This window comes from Cibotium barometz, chromosome 3 (assembly GCF_041138505.1).
Source record: "Cibotium barometz isolate CiBa-2024 chromosome 3, ASM4113850v1, whole genome shotgun sequence".
In the NCBI taxonomy this organism is placed as follows: domain Eukaryota; kingdom Viridiplantae; phylum Streptophyta; class Polypodiopsida; order Cyatheales; family Cibotiaceae; genus Cibotium; species Cibotium barometz.
Window position 1 is genome coordinate 7,064,524 of NC_141048.1, and position 17,575 is coordinate 7,082,098.

Sequence of the window (17,575 nt, forward strand, 5' to 3'; positions counted from 1 at the left end):
GCTTTGGCCAAAGGAACAAAACTCAATGAAAGGGTGTACAAGTCACGTGAAAATTTTACAATGTCTTGGTATATATGTGGGTGGTAATGGGCTTAACTAATCAACTTAATCGCATGTAAAGCCATTTTGAAAATATGCAACCAAAAATCCACACCAACTCTCTGGTCCATGAAGAGGGAGGGACTAGACGAGTTCCATCTACTAGGTAAAAGTCACCATCATGGGAGATGCAGGACTTACGACCAGTCAAATCATGATAAATATTGTAATCTCTGCTGAATCTCAATATTGCTTACTTCCACTACAGTTTGAAGTAGCAACTTCTAATGCACTGGCTTTTTTTTTTCCGTGTTTACTAGTCCTCTTTTTTTCTTCTTTTTAATGCTGGTTATCAGTATCTTGAAACAAGATAGTCCAATTGATCATTTGTTCACGCTTTTTTTTATACTCTTCGAAAGAGGAATCCGTGGCATATAGATGCTAAAAAGATGGGTTTATTCCAGATGTACGTATATGGTCGCACCAAATATGAGGTCTTTACTAGATTTGAGACATAAATGTGGTCTGTTATTTTAGCATGTAGTGGAGAGGAGTGCATATTAGGTTTGAGCTTTTTAGGTCCTTACATGTAAGATCATTTGCTAGCCGTTGGAATTCCAACCTTGACCATACAAATTTTGATGTCGTGTGTGCGTGTGTGCGTGTGTGCGTGTGTGTGTGAGAGAGAGAGAGAGAAAGAGAGAGTTTAATTCATTTCAAAATGCTAATACACGGGTGAAGACTTCAAAACATGCTGAATGTCTTTACCTACTTCTGATACTTGAGAATCAGATGAGACCGAAGCCGCATCAGCTATGGATTTGATGTCTAAATCCAAAGCAACACTCTTCACCAGCCCATCCAAGATCTGCAAAAGAAACCAAGCTAAACTTAATGCATGAGCACGTAAAGCTGTTTCTCTGTATGCACATGGAGCACGCGTGACAACCATGGGTGTATGCCAGTGCTGTGCATAGAATGCTTGTTTCTGCATACATGATGTGGATGATACGAAACCATTGAATTTTATAAAAACTGTAAGATCGAGACATGGGGACAGGAAAAGACAGGCAGCAGAGCTCACAAGTGATCCTAAGGTCAAAAGAGAGCGATATCTACAGACTGGATCTTGTTCTTGAGGTCCTGCCATCTGTGACACCAAAAAACATCAGCATCTCCTAACAATACATCGAACTGAATAATGCAATTCAAAAATAATTACAAAATCCTAACCTCCAAGGCTGCCGAGAGAACTTGGATCTGGCCTGCTTCATCCTTTGTGTCAATCAAAAGCACACAATAGCTGGTACAAAATAACAATGGTAGAGGATTGGTGTTTCATAAGGCTGGCAATTTGGTGAGAGGGATAAAACAAGGAGAAGTTTTTTATATGTACTTTGGCAAGCTGACCATGGCACAGTAACCATGGTTAAATAACAAAAGTGCAGACAAATCAAACTATGCATAAACAGGGTCATTTCTAACCTTCTCTCAACCTGTTCCATTTCAAACCAGCATTGTGCAGTTGGGTGACTAGCGCAAACTTCAATCATGATGTAGCTGAAGGTGACAGAGGTCTCCAGTCCCCTCCCGCCTAGCTGACCTAGGCCACAGTACCCCCAAAAGGTGTGCACGGGGAATTCTCAAGGCCCCTTGCCACTTCAGGAAACCAGCACACACCAAGCCTATGGGATTAACCAAGGAATCTGATGCCATGTCAGCCAGGAGAAGTGACGGTTCATCCAACACCCCCCTGACAAAACCAGACGAGTACCTTCGCTCTATGAACAGAAAGGAGACAATCTGTTAACACTGGGCAACCACCAACAGACACCTCACTGCCCGGCCCCCCATTCAATAGGAGCAGCCAGCCCTCAAACGCTACGCTTTGGCTTGCTCAACAGGACGGCAGTACTAACTCCATCCATGAGGTGTAGGGACAGGTTTTCTTATGGCCTATGACCTGAAGGCTTATGAGATCTTAGTAGTTGAAGAGTTGGTGGTGAAGACAGTTGAAATGCACAAGGTGCACATTGATTTTTGTGAGCACATTCGGTAGTTTTCTGAAGGTTTTTACAAAAGATAAAGAAAGTGATTTGATAGCTATTGTTGGATTAACCGTCACCTCTCCTGGCTGACACGTGGCAGTGGATGCCTTGGTTAACCGTTAATCCCATAGGCTTAGCGTATAAAGGGTGATGAGGCAAGCGGTCCCCGTGCACACCTTTTGGGGGCACCCTTGGCCCTAGGTCGGCTAGGCGGGAGGGGACTGGGGACCTCCCCATGCAGACCTGTCACCTTCATGGTATCAGAGCATGGGTTTGGTCTCAGGTGGCACCCACCTGCACCCCACTTGCCTCTGTAGGGGGCAAGCCCCCATTTTCCCTCGCTTTTCAGTAGCCCCAACCCTTGGCTCTCTCGCTCCACCATGTTACTCAAAGCATGAGGTCCTGCTGCTCTAGGAGATTCTGGCCATTACTTGAGAGTGCATTCGGCGCCTCTTGTTGAAAGGAGTCGTTTAACATTCAATGGTAAGAGGAGATAAGAAAGTGCTGCACTTCTCATCTATTGTAAAGATTTAGGCACTTTGTGCCCGTGGTTTGATTCAATAAATTCCTGCAAAAGCTGCCCCCTGCGCCTCCCCCATCGCTGTCGCCGCCAGCCTTCCCAGCCCCCTGCCTGTCCCCGCAGCCCCTCCCCTCCCCCGCTTTCTTCCCGCCTGCCCCCCTCAGCCCCCCGCCTGCGCCGCCAGCCTTCTCAGCCCCCCGCCTCCCTCTTCCGCGCCGCCCTCTTCTTCCCCCCCCTTCGCCTTCCCTGCGCAGCCCCCCCTCGCCCTCCTGCCTCCGCCTCCCCCCCCCCTGTTTTCCGCCTCCTTCCTTTCTTCCCCCCCTCCTCGCATCGTCGGCCTCTCTGCCCCCCGTCCCTGCTTCTCCCCTTTTCCCCGCTTCAGCCCCCCGTTCCCCTTTTTTTCGGCGATTTCCGCGTAGTGGAGAGGTTTTTCTTGGGTTCGTCTCTTCGATTCAGCCAGTACCTGGTCTTTTCCCTTAGGAGGACTCCATGGCAGCCTCTCCGTCAGCCCCGACCGATACAGGTCTTCGATTAGACTTCTCAGATGCAGAGCAGCAGCTTCTCGCGTCCTCCGTTTCTTCCTTGGAGGCCTCTTCCTTGGTTTGCAAGGTGGTGGGTAGCCGCCCAATGCGGAGAGAGCTACGCGACCTACTGCAGGGTAGCTTCATTGGCGAGACTGCAAGAATCGTCAGCGTGGATTTTTTAGGCCGCGGTTACTACCAGGTGGAGTTCGAGTCCCCTCCAGCAGCTCAGAGGGTGCTGGCTCGGAGCCCCATTGCCCTACGCTCCTCTCGGGCGTTCTTTGCACGGTGGACCCACGGTTTCGACCCATCGTCTGATCCACTGGCAGGCGCGACTGGATTCCCCATCACCGTCTGCTTTCCAGGTCTCCGAAGGGAGTACTTGCCCCTCTTGCCGTCCATAGGCAGGGCTTTCGGGCAAGTGGTGGAGGTGCCACAGACCGCGGCCTCAGTGGTTGCTCGGGCAGCAGGACTCCCGGCCATTCGTGTTGTGGTTCCGTCACCAGAGTCCCTCCCGAAGACGATCCTCCTCCCTTGTCTTTCTGGAGGACATCTGATACAGCGCGTGGAGTATTCGGGCCTCCCCGGCCAGTGTTTCATATGTCGGGAGATGGGCCATCTCGCACGTGCATGCCCCCGCAAGGGGGTTCATCCTTCACGCTATGCGGCCTCTGGACCCACTGCAGGAGACCCGAGAGGTGGCCATCCACCTCCGAGACCGGACATCCCTGGCTCGCCACAGCAGGCACCACCATCGGACGAGCAGGCTCCAGCGGAGAACGCCGCGCAGACCCAGGAGACTGGCGGCTGGCAGGAGGTTCGTCGGCGGAAACGCCCGGCCCGCAGGGACCGTCGCGCAGACGCCAGCAGGCAGCACAGGCTGGCGGACAGGCTGGTGGACAGGCGACTCCGGCTGGCGTACAGGCACCTACCCGCATTTATGCTCCAGTCAGGGATAGGCGGCCTGCAGGTCCCACCCCGATGGACGAGGATTCAGACTCAGTGCCCGTTGTTGAGGCCGATGGTGGAGCCTCTCACGTGGAGACACCACTCCCGCCTCCCCCCCGGGGGGCCCCGCCCCCTCCTTGGAGCAGTTTCCTGAGGATCCCCGGCCGCTCTCTGCGACCCCCGGTTCCCCTCCCCCCCACCCGGAGAGCACTCTTTCCTCCCCCCCCTCTCCCCCCCCCGCCCCCCCCTCCCTCCTCCCCCTGCGGCCCCCCCTGACTCCTATCCTCTGGCAGATGCCTTTCCATCCTCCACTCGCTCCCCCCCCCTCCTCGCCGCGAGCCCCCATCCCCCCTTCGGCCTCTCCAGGATATTTCGCCAGACCACCCGCTGCCCCGGGGCAGCGCAGCGGGGTAGGCCAGAGTTCAGTCCAGCGGCTGTTTCACCGCCTCTCCGGGCCGGTGGAGATGGCGATCCTAGCTTCGCCCGCCACAGAGTTCTCTCCAACCTCCCCGGGGGGGCCCCCACGAGTGATGGGGCTTCCAGTGGATTACAGTTTTTTCAGGTGCCTCCAGCTGGATGCTGGCCCATTCGAGACACTGGTCGCGCCCTTGCGAGTCTGCGTGGTGTGCCATCCCTCTCGTTCTCCTTCAGTGGTGAGCAACATGGTGGCCTTCTCCTTTCCTCTCAGCGTTGCCCCAGACACAGCATGGGACTGCAACTCTGTAGAGGAAGTTCTTCGTGACCAGATACTGGAGTTTTCTCACCACTTCAGTGACTTGGGGCTCACGGACTTATTGCAGACCCGACTACACTCAGCCCGCATGAGCCTGTTTGGTATAGGAGATTGGCGGGTGGATCCGGTCCACACATCAGTTGAGGCGGTGCTATTGATTCTCCTCCATGCCGCCCCGAGGGTGCAGCCTACCTTTCGATATTTATATGCAGAGGAGTGGTCTCACGCCTATGCTCTGGACAGGGCGAAGGCGGAGTGGAGCTGGACACAGACTCAGGTCACCCTCTTTCTGGAGAGACTCCGCACCCGGACAGACAGTGACTACTCTCCTTCCAAGCCGGCGCCCAAGACTCACAGAGTGGAGGGCAGATCATCCGGACCGGCTGAGAGGGGTGAGCCAGTGGTGGCTGCTTCACTTGCCACAGCTCATCCATGAGGATCCTCTCATGGAACATCCAGGGTCTCGGTGGACGTCGCTGCTACATTGGTCGGGGCAGACTTCGCCAGGAGATCCAGAGGGCTCTCGTTGGAGGACCCATAGATATCCTCTTCATCCAGGAGCACCACCTTTCTGCCGGGCGTACCCGCACCTGCGGGAAGATCTTGCTAGGCAGGAGTCACACTTTTTGGTCCCCGACATATGGCCCCCAGGGGAATCAGGGCGGAGTATGCATTTCAGTCAGCGAGCAGCTTCTTTCCGAGGTTGTGGACTCTGGCACCCTGGTTCAGGGTCGCGCGCAGTGGATCATCCTTCGGGTTGGGGAAGATCGCATTGGCTTCCTCAACTTCTACGCCCCTAACGGGGCATCCGGGAGAGCTGAGTTCTGGAGCACCATTAGGCAGTCCCTCCCCTTGGCAGACCACTGGTGCCTAGGAGGGGATTGCAACATGCTGGAGGATGCAGAGGACAGGCTGGGGGGCAGCCAGGAGACCATTCATGGGCCAGAGCTTGCTGCCTGGGAGGAGCTTGTGCTACAGGTGAGAGGCCAGGATCCGTGGACTCTCCCGGAGTTTGGCAGGTTGCAGGGGAGTCTCTCTTTCTCGCGCTCGGATAGACGGGCCACAGGAGTTAACCTCTCTCGCATCGATAGGTTCTACATTGATGAGTGGGCTTGTGATAGAGGTGGCACCGTGGGCATACTTGCAGGCTCCTCGCTTTCAGACCACTTCCCAGTGCTTCTCCAGATTGAGGACCCTACGAGAGGAGAGCGGGGCCAGAGCGTCCGGATTCCAGATTGCCTCATAGAGGAGCCTGAGATCGCGATCAGAGTTGAGCAGGTCTGGCAGGAGCTGCAGTTGAGGAGAGGATCGGCAGCCAGTGATCTTGCCAGTGGCTTGCAGGAGATCAGTCGGATGCTCAGACTGGCTGCCTTGGACCGTCTGGAGGCCTTCAGAGAGCAGGAAAGGAGCCTACGGAGGAGTCTAGCGTCCCTTCAGAGACTCCAGGAGAGAGATCCTCTGAGCCCCTGGATCTCAGAGCAGATGGAGACAGCCCGCACTGAGATCAGATCCATCGAGGAGAGGCGGGTGGAGTTTCGATTCCATGCTCGGGCTTCTTTTTGGACTCAGGCTGGAGACAGAGTGACTCGGGATTTCTTTGAGGCGAATGGGCCTCGATTCAGACGAGAGGGTCTCAGGCGGCTTCGCCAGGCTGATGGCCAGGTTGTGGTGGATCCCCCCAGGGTTCGGGCGATAGCCACAGATTTTTACAGGGATCTTCTCTCTGCTGAGCCAGCAGACGACAGGGTGAGAGAGGCTAGGGAGGCGGTCTGGAGCTTCACGAGACCGGTTGTGCCGGTCCATTTGCAGCACTCCCTTCTCTCCCCTTTCTCGGATACGGAACTGGAGGAGGCTCTGCAGGCATTACCTCGGGGCAAATGCCCAGGAGAGGACGGTCTCTCAGTGGCTTTCTTCCAGAGATACTGGGGCCTCCTTCATAGGGGCTTCAGATTGGCACTCCAGGAGATTATGGAGACGGGAGTCATGCCGGACAGCATGGCAGAGGGGTTGATCCACTTGATCCCCAAAGAGGGAGGAGACAGACTGGAGATTAGATAGTGGAGACCGATCACCCTGCTAGGCACGGCCTACAAGGTCCTAGCTAAGGCGATCAGCAGGCGGCTTCAGCCTCACCTTCCGGACATCATCCACTCCACGCAGACAGGCTTCATCCAGGATAGGAGCATTCTCGATAACATTTTCTCTTTCTGGGAGGCTACGGCTTTGGCTAGATTTCGACAGGAGGATCTGGCGGTGCTCCTTCTCGACTTTGAGAAGGCATATGATCGGGTGGACTGGGCCTTTCTGGAAGGCACTATGGAGAGGATGGGCTTCCCCCCTCAGTGGATTCGTGGGGTCTCTGCACTCTACACTTCGGCTCATAGCCAGGTGCTGATACAGGGCGTGTGCGGAGAGAGGTTCCAGCTCTCGCGCTCGGTGCGGCAGGGGTGCCCCTTGGCGCCCTTTCTTTTTCTTTTTGTGGCGGAGGCCATGAGCACCTTCTTGACGGCACAGGACACAGGTTTGAGGGGCCTCCAGCTTCCCATCCACACCTCGGAGGAGCTCCTAGACTCGGAGTTTGCGGACGACACTGCTGTCTATCTTCAGGGAGGTGAGGAGAACCTCCGCCGCTTCGCCTCAGCCATGGACAGGTTTTGCAGAGCTTCGGGCGCTTTGATCAACTGGCACAAGTCGTGTGGGCTGTGGGTCAGTTCTATGCCCCCCCCCGACTTGGAGGCCAGTTGATGGTTTTCAATGGCTGCCCCCCGGCACTACAGTGCGTTATTTGGGATGCTATGTGGGCATTGATATATCTCCGGAGCAGCAGATAGCCCCCCTTCTTCTGAGTATTCGGAAGAAGCTTCTGTATTGGAGTACCGCTCGTTTATCTCTTGCTGGCCGAGTAGTTGTGGCCAACCAGGTTCTGCTCGCTACCATGTGGTACATCACTTCTTGCTGGGCCTTCTCTCGGGCGTGCATTGGCCAGGTGCAGAGGCTCATCAGGAACTTTCTTTGGTCCGGAGGCGACGGGCGACCCGCCAGGGCCAAGGTGGCATGGGCTGTGATCACTCAGCCGAGGGAGAGAGGCGGCCTGGGCATTGTAGATCCTATTTGCCAAAGTCGTGCTTTGCTTGGCAAGTTGGTAGTTCGTGGTCTCCTGCCAGGCGCTGAGCCGTGGAAGGAGTTTCTTGTTTCCAGGATGCTCAGCCGCACTCCTTCTCTTAGCGGCCCCTGGACCCCCAGCATCAGGTGGATCTTTACGGAGCAGCGATCCAGAGGAGTGGGCCTTGGCTTCGAGGAGCGTTTTGCAGCCAGCCTTCTGAGGGCCTGGGCGCATCTGAGGCCGTCCCTTTTCCAGACTCCCCCGGGCACCGATGAGGAACGCTTGCGGCAGCCATTGATCTGGAACCCCTTGATTCGACTTCCCAGTGGCCATATGGTTGGCTCGCGGTCTCACGTGTCGTGGGGCCCGTTGAGCTCCGGCCCAGCCCAGTCCCTAGACGACTGGATATGTTTTCAGCAGTTGCCTCCAGAGGTTCAGGAGAGGAGGCTCAATGGGATGAGGGGCAGAGAGTTGATGAGACAGGACATTGAGGCGGCCATCCCCCGGGAGTGGCGGACCCCAGTACAGGACCCTCCACCTCCACAGTGGATGGGTGTCTTTACTCGGCATGAGATCCTTCTAGCGGTCTGCGGCACAGCGGAGAGCGTCTCCCTACTCACTTTCGAGGTGGGAGAGGGTGGCCAGCTCCAGAGGACACGACTGGATTTGGATGGGCTCCAGGGTTGTATTCTTCAGAGGGTACGGGTGGTCGGCTTTCATCAGAGGCAGTGGTATGTAGACCCCTCACCGGCCTCGATAGGGGAGGACTGCTCTTGGAGATTATGGGCGTGGGACAGCAGGCCTCTTATTCGCCTCCAGTGGGATCCAGGTGAGTGGTTTTGGCGAGATCCCTACTCGGCCCCTACCAGCCCTGCCATCCCCTTCTTTCAGTACACAGCGAGGCTGGGGCGGCGGATTCAGAGACACAGGATAGCGCGCACCCCGGCAGCGGCCGAGCATTGGCGGCGACAGGGGCTCTCTCCTGCCTTTCTTAGGGACTTCTGGCAGCGCCTTTGGGCCAGTTTCCAGCCCCGGAAGGTGACGCTTTTTCTCTGGCTCACAGCGCATAGAGGATTGGCTGTGGGGGCTTGGCTAGCTTTTGGCAGACACCCAGCGTCCTGCCCTCGGTGCGGCCATGCACAGGAGTCACAGCGGCACTGCTTATGGGATTGCCCACAGGCACACCAGGTCTGGCAGCGCGCTCTCAGGATGGTTTTTGCAGGCTCACCAGGTGAGATGTTGGTGACGTGGGGTGCGGTGGCTTGGGCCACGGACAGCGGCCCTGCACTTGGATATGAGGACGTCCCTGGCAGTGTGACCATCCAGGTCTCTGACAGGGCGATGGCGGTGGTTCCGACACCAGACTTCTCTTCGGCAGCCTCTCAGGAGGGGGTCGGGCAGAGATGGGAGATGATCAGCAGCATGACGGCTTGGCACATATGGAGAGCCCGATGCAGGGAGGCCATTGACCACCAGGCGACCCCACCGGCGGAGGTCATTCAGGCCCTCTGGGTGGACATCATTCACACCTTGAGAGGACACTGGGGGAAACTCCAGGGCGACTCGGATCGCATGAGAGGGCGCCGCAAGGCTTTCCTCCGCACGTGGCAGCCTGGTCCTTTCCTCACCGCCGCGAGGGACGAGGATGTCACCTGGCACTATAGACCGCCAGTTTGGCTTTTCTCACCTCCATCATGTATTACTAGGTAGCCCCCCCCAGAGAGCGGCCAGCCACGGGGGGGAGCTCAGGTGTTCATTGTGTTTCTTATCCCTCCTTGCGAGGTGAGCTTTGTAGCCATATGGCGTTTTCTCATTAACTAATAGAAGGATCGTTTTTCCAAAAAAAAAAAAAAAAAAAAGATAAGAAAGTGCTCCAAGCTTTTGTCTACCTCAAGTCCTAGGAGCTCTCTTCTAAACTGACTCCAAAAGTCACCTGTATAGACCTCCTATACACCAGGAGCCATAAATAGGGCATGCCTCATCAATACACTAACCCCAAAACTAGGTGTCGTGCTTATCTCTAGTAGAGTTAACTTGGAGAAAAGGGGATCATGCAACGGAGCAGCGATCTGCATCAAACCTTCTGCATCGTTCTGATTTCAGATTGCTTCAAGAGGTACTCACACTTCTCCACTTTGAAAATTGCAACATTGGCATAGCTCCCACAAATAGCGTTCTCGGGGCACGTCCAGGGATTGTGCAGGTGCCTTCTACAGGATCACTGATCACTGTCTATTGGCAACCTCTAGCTTCAATAGTAGCTGCATGAACTCTGCCTTGTTCGTCTTCCTCCACTTCATCCATAAGAGTAATGGCACGGTCTCTCCACTATTTTTGGATTGAGCTCACTGAGGAGGTTGGCATTAGCTGGGGGATTAGGTTGGATACTTGCATGCGATGCTACAGGTAGATTCTTGCCGCATGCTTGGTTGCCATTTGTCCCTCTCAAAGCATTTAAAGCATCGACCTTCAGCACGAGCCCTGTCTCTTAATTTGGGAGAGAGAGCGGATTCCTCCCTCTTAAAAGACCATTGTGACTTAAAGGTTATAGGACCACTTAAGATTGGTCGCTTGTTTTTTTTTTCCGGGAAACAAGATCCTTCTATTAGTTAACAAAAATCAGCCTCAAAAGGCTAGATACAAACTCGTCTCCATGTACGGAGTGATGATCAAAGAACAAAAGGGGAGGGAGGATGTACTTCTCCGCCGGTTGGCCGCTCTATGAGGAGAAGGCTATCACATACAAGGGGTGAGGGAGGGAATAATCACACGGGTGGCCTATAGTGCCAAGTGGGCTCACCACCTCTATCTGTGAGAAAAGGACCAGGTGGCCAAAGCCTCAAGAAGGCTTCCCGACGATTCCGCATACGATCAGAACCACTGGCTGCAAAGGGTATGGATGATGTCGAGCCAGATGCTCCTAACGGACTCCGCAAGCACAGTGTGGGTACCTTCAATCTCCAGATGTGCCATGCGGCAATGCTGCTACAAATCTTCCAATCTCTAGCTCGAACCATGAGTCCAATGACCAATAGATGAGGCTGAGGCTGGCACTGCTGAAATGTGAAGGCGAGAGACCTAAAGGGCTAGCCCCCCACCTTCCTCCTCATAAGCCATGACAACCTCAGCCTCAGCAACCCAAGCAATAGTGCCCCATGTAGGTCATCATCAGCAGTAGCAGCATTGCCAACATTACCATCAGTGTCATCAGCATAGCATCACCATCATCATCCTCGTCAACAGCATTACCATCATCATTTACAACATTGGTAGATGGAGGAACCAGTTGGCAGCCAGCCCTAGGACCCTAGGGCAGGCGGCAGCAATATGTTGAAAGCCAGCATTAACCGGGCAGCATTAAGTGAAAAGCGCAGCATTTAAAGGCATAATATCATTAATGTGTCCACACATACTGGCCGACAACACATCTGTTGGCCGACCTGAACCTCAGCAGCATATATAAGCATGAAGCCATAAATCAATTCAGGCATTTAGTAGTTTCATCATTATAGAAAGTCTAGCCATCAGTAGAGTTCATGTAGGACCAGAGGACACCCCTATGGGGGCTGACCAAGGGCCTAGTTATGTACAAGCATTCAACCACCTTTTTGTACCATATGAAATACAAGAAAGACCCTCTCTCTTTCCGTTGTCTTAATCATGTTTGAACCAAAACCAGCATCATGTTCTTAACCATGCTTAGGGCTGTGGATCAGTACAGCAAGGCTTCCGCGCATGCAACATTGGTATCAGAGCATTCAGGCTTACGAAGTCCCAAGGAAGGTGCACAATTCCAGCAGAAGAATGCAACACGGTAGCAAATGGAGTGGTCTACAAACCATAGTCACCAGAAATGAGAAACGGAAATGGAAACGTGGAAACGAGTTTTTAGGGGTGGAAACGGCCATTTCCTATGACAACATCACTTGGGAAACGAGAAACGGCCATGGAAACGGATGGGGACTTGAAACGGAGAAACGCATTTTCTAGGGACTGAAACAGCCATTTCCTGTGACTATGCTGCAAACAGACGAAGCTAGAGTAAGCATTCCTTGAGGGTATGTACGTAGAACCAATACATCATTAAGCTCTCAGATCAAAGGCCTAGCAACAGGCATGATCAGTTCCGACAGGTGATCCACCACTATGCTAAGGGTAAGGGATAGCAAGCATGGGGACAGCAGTGCAACACATGCTTAGTTCTTCAGCAAGGCTTGGAAAAAGTGGAAGGTGTTCAGACAAAAATATCAATCAAAGTCAAAGTCAGTTAAAGTAGCAGGTCAAAGTCAAAGTTAGAAGTCAAGGGAGGAAGGATGACAGAGCGTCCACCCTGTCATCAAGTTTAGCAAGAGCAGATATCACGTGCACACCCGTGCCATGGCTCTCTCTCTCTCTCTCTCTCTCTCTCTCTCTCTCTCTCTCTCTCTCTCCCCCCTACGAACCATCAATAGGCTCTCCTACGAGCCAAGACAGCACACTAGGATCCACCCCGCCAACACGCCGTGACAAATTTTTCAAGGCCAGGACCACCCCGGCAGATACGACCAGAACCTCCACTACCCCCTCGGAGAGCCAGACGTCCTTCAACGTCCCATAGACGTCCTTCAGGAGGAATCACCCTTGACAGAGCCATAGCACTTTGTCGAGCGAGACGCCCACGCTTACCAGGACCTCGTCCACGGCCGCTTCATCACCAGTGGATTAGAGCCATCATCACCCGCCACAGGAGACGACTGCCCTACCACTTTAGTCTCTCTATCTTGCAGCACCCCATGAGAGAGATACTGAGATGAGCAGATTACACCAGTCTTATGCTAGTTGTAGATATTATACACTTTTGTTGTACCTCAGTAGGAGTATTTTCCTTTCATAGCTGTTTAGGACTGTTTTAGGACTTTAGTCCTTTTTGTCTTACTTTTGATGAGACACCATCAGCTATGTACTATGTTTTGGTCTCATACGCCACTTTGGCCTTTCGCAGACGTCTCACGTGCTTTGCATGTGAGGATTACCGGCCTTAAAGACAAGGATAAAGTTGAAGAGGAGGTGAAAGAGCTTATGGTGTTGATGGGGATTGATAGTCCGGCACACGCAAAAGCTTGGAGAGTGGGCAAAAAAAGCGGAGGCAACGGGGAAACATCAAAGGAAAGAGCTCTCATACTTCGCTTCCCCTCTATTGAGGCGAAGAAGGAGTTCTTGAAGAGGCGACCCACTTTAAAGAATACAGGCATTTTTCTTGGTGATGATCTTACTCTTTCACAGCTTGCACATATGAAGGAAGTTATGCCAGAGATTAGAGCGGCAAGAGAAAAGGGAAAGATAGCATTTTATAGAGAAGGGAGGGTGGTCATCGTGGAGCGACGCTCTACATGACGGTGCGAGACCTATGGGACCAAATTAAAGCTGGCAGCCTGGAACTGCAATGGATCCCTCAGACTTGATGTAGGTGCCTTTGAGGACAGCTTTAGAGATAGAGATATAGTCTTCTACTCGGAGACTCACCAGGCTCTTGGTCAGATGATGCCACAGGTGACAGGATACAGATGGGAGACAGCTTGCAGAGTAGGGTCGAGATCGGTACACAGTAGTAGAGGATCAGAAGGGGTGGCAGTTCTTTTCAGGGAGGAGCTGCAACCGCTTCTACACATCGTTCGAAGAGATGATCAGGCCAGATATATGTGGGTGAGACTGAGGGCCGACACAGGCAGATTCCTGTATATTGCCATATGCTATTTTGCTCCTAGTACATCGACATATGCAGCACCTAGAGGGCAGTCTCCTTTCTCTGTGCTAGATGATGACATATGGGAGTTCTCTAGGGATGGAGACATCATCCTGTTAGGGGACTTTAATGCCCGGACGGGCAACCGCCAGACAGCCTTTTATGATACCTCGGAGGAGATGCTGAGAGAGCTGGACACTCTGGATATGGGATTAGACAGATGCTCACAGGATGTGGAGTGCACAGAGTATGGGAGATATTTGGTAGATATGGGGACTGCACATGGGTTGGCCATACTTAATGGCTTGCAGAGGTTTCCGTCAGCAGCTGGATTTACTTGCTTTCCACATAGACATGGTGCTAGCACAGTGGATTATGTTATGGCTATGCCCAGCTTTGTTTCATGCATTGAGGACTTCACAGTTGGATCTCGGCCCATTGGGGTAGTAGTGGATCATGCATTGTTGACATTGACTATCTCTTTTCACTTTACCACAGCTCAGAGGACACGAGGGGCAGATCACACTCCATATACTTTTACCTCAGAGACTGATGCTGTCTACACAGATGGGATTTATAAACGTCTGTACACAGAGGAGCCAGGGAGACCTTTGGAGGAGTTGACCCATATACTGACAGAGACTTTACATGATGCAGCGAGAGAGGCATATCCACATACTCAGCCTGGACAGAGACAGCGTTCTAGATGTATGCCCCAGAACAGCTGGTATGATGAGGAGTGCAGAGAGACCAGAGCCCGACTGCAGCGGGAGGTTGCTTTGGGAGTCACTACTCACCGACAGTCACGTATTGCCTTCCGACGTCTTGTGCGAAGGAAGAAGCGGGCCGGCCTTGCTCAGCTAGAGCAAGAATTATACCAGCTGTTCTTGAGCCAGGACTCAAGGGAGGCTTGGCGTCTGTTTCATGAGTCCTCCCCTGCTTTGGCCATCACTTCTACAGAGGTCTGAGGTAGTTATGCAGCATCTCTATATACAGTTCCTGGACAGACACCTTTTCCTGACCCGCCAGCACCATGCCCACAGACATGTACTTTCTTTACCGCAGAGATGGTAAGGAAGGCCATTGATAGGATGAAGACTGGGAGAGCATATGATCATGATGGATTGGTCGCTGAGCACTTTATTCATGCGAGAGACATGCTGGCAGAGCTTCTAGCAGTGATGTTCAATCGTGCTATGTGCGAAGGCTTACCCGAGACTTGGAGTAGGTCCACCATCGTGCCTATCTTCAAGTCAGGGGACCCTATGGAGCCAGGGAATTATCGCACTATTATGATTGGTCACACACTAGCACGATTGTATGCATCCATTCTTGAGCAGCAGTTGAGTAGATGGGCAGAGAGAGTTGGCATTCGAGCAGAGGGACAGGCAGGGTTCAGGAGAGGTTTCTCTACTCTTGACCACATCTTGACTCTCCGGGCCATTATTGAGGAGGACAGGTCGCATGGGCGACGGATTTATTGTAGCTTTGTGGACTTCCGCAAAGCATTTGATACAGTGCCCAGAGCCAGATTGATGAGGCGATTACAGGAGATGGGGGTACCCACAGAGCTCATATGGGGGATTATGGCTTTATATAGATCAGTTGCAGGACAGGTACGCACCCCAGAGGGGGTCTCTACTTTGGTTCACTCCACTATAGGAGTGAAGCAAGGTTGCCCGTTATCTCCTTCACTGTTTGGTATGTATGTGGATGAGGCTTCTGACTACATTGAGAGATTGGGGGACAGAGGAGCCCAGCTAGCAGGTACATGGATCCCACTATTGTTATATGCTGATGATATTGTGTTGATCTCTGATTTCCCTGAGGGTATGCAGCGTCATCTGGATGCTTTACATGAGTTTGCACATGATAGTGGATTGTCTGTCAACCTTGGCAAAACCAAGGTTATGGTGTTTAACACCACGCCACAGTGGGTTAGGCGATCAGCTTCCACATTTACATATGGGCAAGAGATTGTGGAGTATACAGATGCATATACATATCTTGGGGTAGTATTCAGTGGGCCAGTGTTTTCGATGAGGAGAGCAGCAGAGACTAGATTGACTAGAGCACATGCAGCCCTGGGTGGTTTGGAGAGGATGTGTTCGCAGGTTCAGTTTCAGGAACCTCGAACGAAACTTTGGCTTTTTGACACTCTAGTGACATCAGCTATGCTTTATGGAGTGCAGATATGGGGACCTTCAGTGGGCCATCATAGTGCAGGCAGGTGGAGAGGTATGGAGAGGCCTTTGGTATCTATGATTGCTAGGATTATAAGAGCCAAGGCCGTGGTACCTCATGAGATTATTCGAGCAGAGCTGGCGGCTGCCTCTCCGGTGATTGAGGCTCTTACGAGATCAGTCTCCTACATACATGGCTTGTGGGATCTCCCCCGAGACAGATATGCACGCCTCGCCCTGGAGTCCTCCCAACAGTTAGCTTTACAGGGAGACACGGCTTGTTGGTATGGACAGATGACATCTTGGTTCCAGGCACATGGTTTTAGCATGGACAGATTGCCTCCCTTCCAGTATTCTCTGGAGGCACCCTCTCTCACTCTCACACGGACAGAGATTACCAGACTCATCCGTCAGGATTTAGTTCAGCTGGACATTAGGAGGACATGGATACAGCCGACTGAGGAGCTGGGCACGAAGATGGCTTTCTACAGAGAGCATTTTCTTCAGCTCACAGCAGATGGTTTTGTGATCAGACCCAGTTACATGGATGTACACTTGTCTCATGCAGTACGATGTGCTATTGGTCAGATTTGCACATCCTCACACCAGCTTGAGATTGAGATTGGCCGATATAGAGGTATACCAGCTGAGGCCAGGATATGCCGAGTATGCCATGGGGAGCCAGAGACAGAGCTGCATTATATATGCCATTGTACTGCATACTATGAGATACGTGGTCGTTTCCACTGTTTATTCAGAGAGGGTTTTGGACCACTTTCCAGAGTCATGGGGTACCAGGACCAGAGGTGTTTGGGATTGTTCTTGCTTGAGCTGCGGAGACATAGAGATAGCCTGCTTAGGCACACAGAGAGCCAGACTCAGAGGCACATTACAGATTTCTTTAGTCCAGCCATCACTGTGCCAGATGGACCACAGCAGCAGCAGGACATGGATACCGCCCACACCAGGGGTACACTGATTGATCGTGCGATTGAGCTTGGGTGGTCCAGACGCCCACGACTACGGAGGGGGGCATCCCAGCATAGACGGAGGTTGCAGCGGCAGATTCGGATTATTCTTGCGAGGCATGCGGGACACCCAGTCAGGGTGCTGACCACAGAGGATATTGAGGAGATCCGCCAGTGTCCGATGCGGACTATGAGATGGAGGCACCTCCATAGTGTACCCCTCCGTCCCACATGATATTGTATCCCTTCACTATATTCCACTCACCTCCATAGCATACCCCCCCCCCCCCCCCCTCGCTATATTCCAGTTCCAGTTTCATTTTCTAGGTACCAGTAGTATCATCTTTATTTTTCATTTTTCTGGGTTTTTTTATCCAGACATTGTATCAGATCCACCATGATGTAACTTTTGGTCTCATAGGTCATTATGGCCTTTTGAAGACGTTAATATAACATTTCATTTCATTTCATTTCTCTCTCTCTCTCTCTCTCTCTCTCTCTCTCTCTCAGAGCCACATTCCCTACGCCAGATCTTTGAGGCAACAGACCAGCGCATACTGGGGAGATTCATTCTAGACATACAGCATCACAGAGAGACATCATTACAGGCTCAGACAGCTCCAGAGGGGGGACAACAGACACAGATTACTACATTTTTTCAGAGATCCATCCCACTCCCAACCCCTACACGGCAGGGAATTACTCTCCAGAGAGCAGAGACACTCAGAGCCCGCAGGAGACAGAGGACACCTGGCTTTCGGACACCACGCCTATACCAGAGAGAGATGAC

General features: G+C 52.8%; 1 protein-coding gene across 2 annotated transcripts in view; it reads right to left on the reverse strand.

Moving 5' to 3' along the window:
- Positions 1-478: 478 nt before the first annotated feature.
- Positions 479-17,575, reverse strand: part of LOC147639656 (transducin family protein / WD-40 repeat family protein) — a 97,112-nt gene continuing 80,015 nt past the window's right edge. For both annotated transcript variants that reach the window (XR_015261775.1, XM_086772526.1), the window contains 3 exons: positions 1,273-1,342; positions 1,124-1,189; positions 479-907 (listed from right to left, as the gene is read on the reverse strand). Coding sequence is in view for 1 of the 2 variants with exons in the window: in XM_086772526.1 (XP_086628652.1) it covers positions 764-907; positions 1,124-1,189; positions 1,273-1,342 (280 nt within the window). In the remaining variant the exon portion in view is untranslated. The remainder of the gene's footprint in view (positions 908-1,123; positions 1,190-1,272; positions 1,343-17,575) is intronic.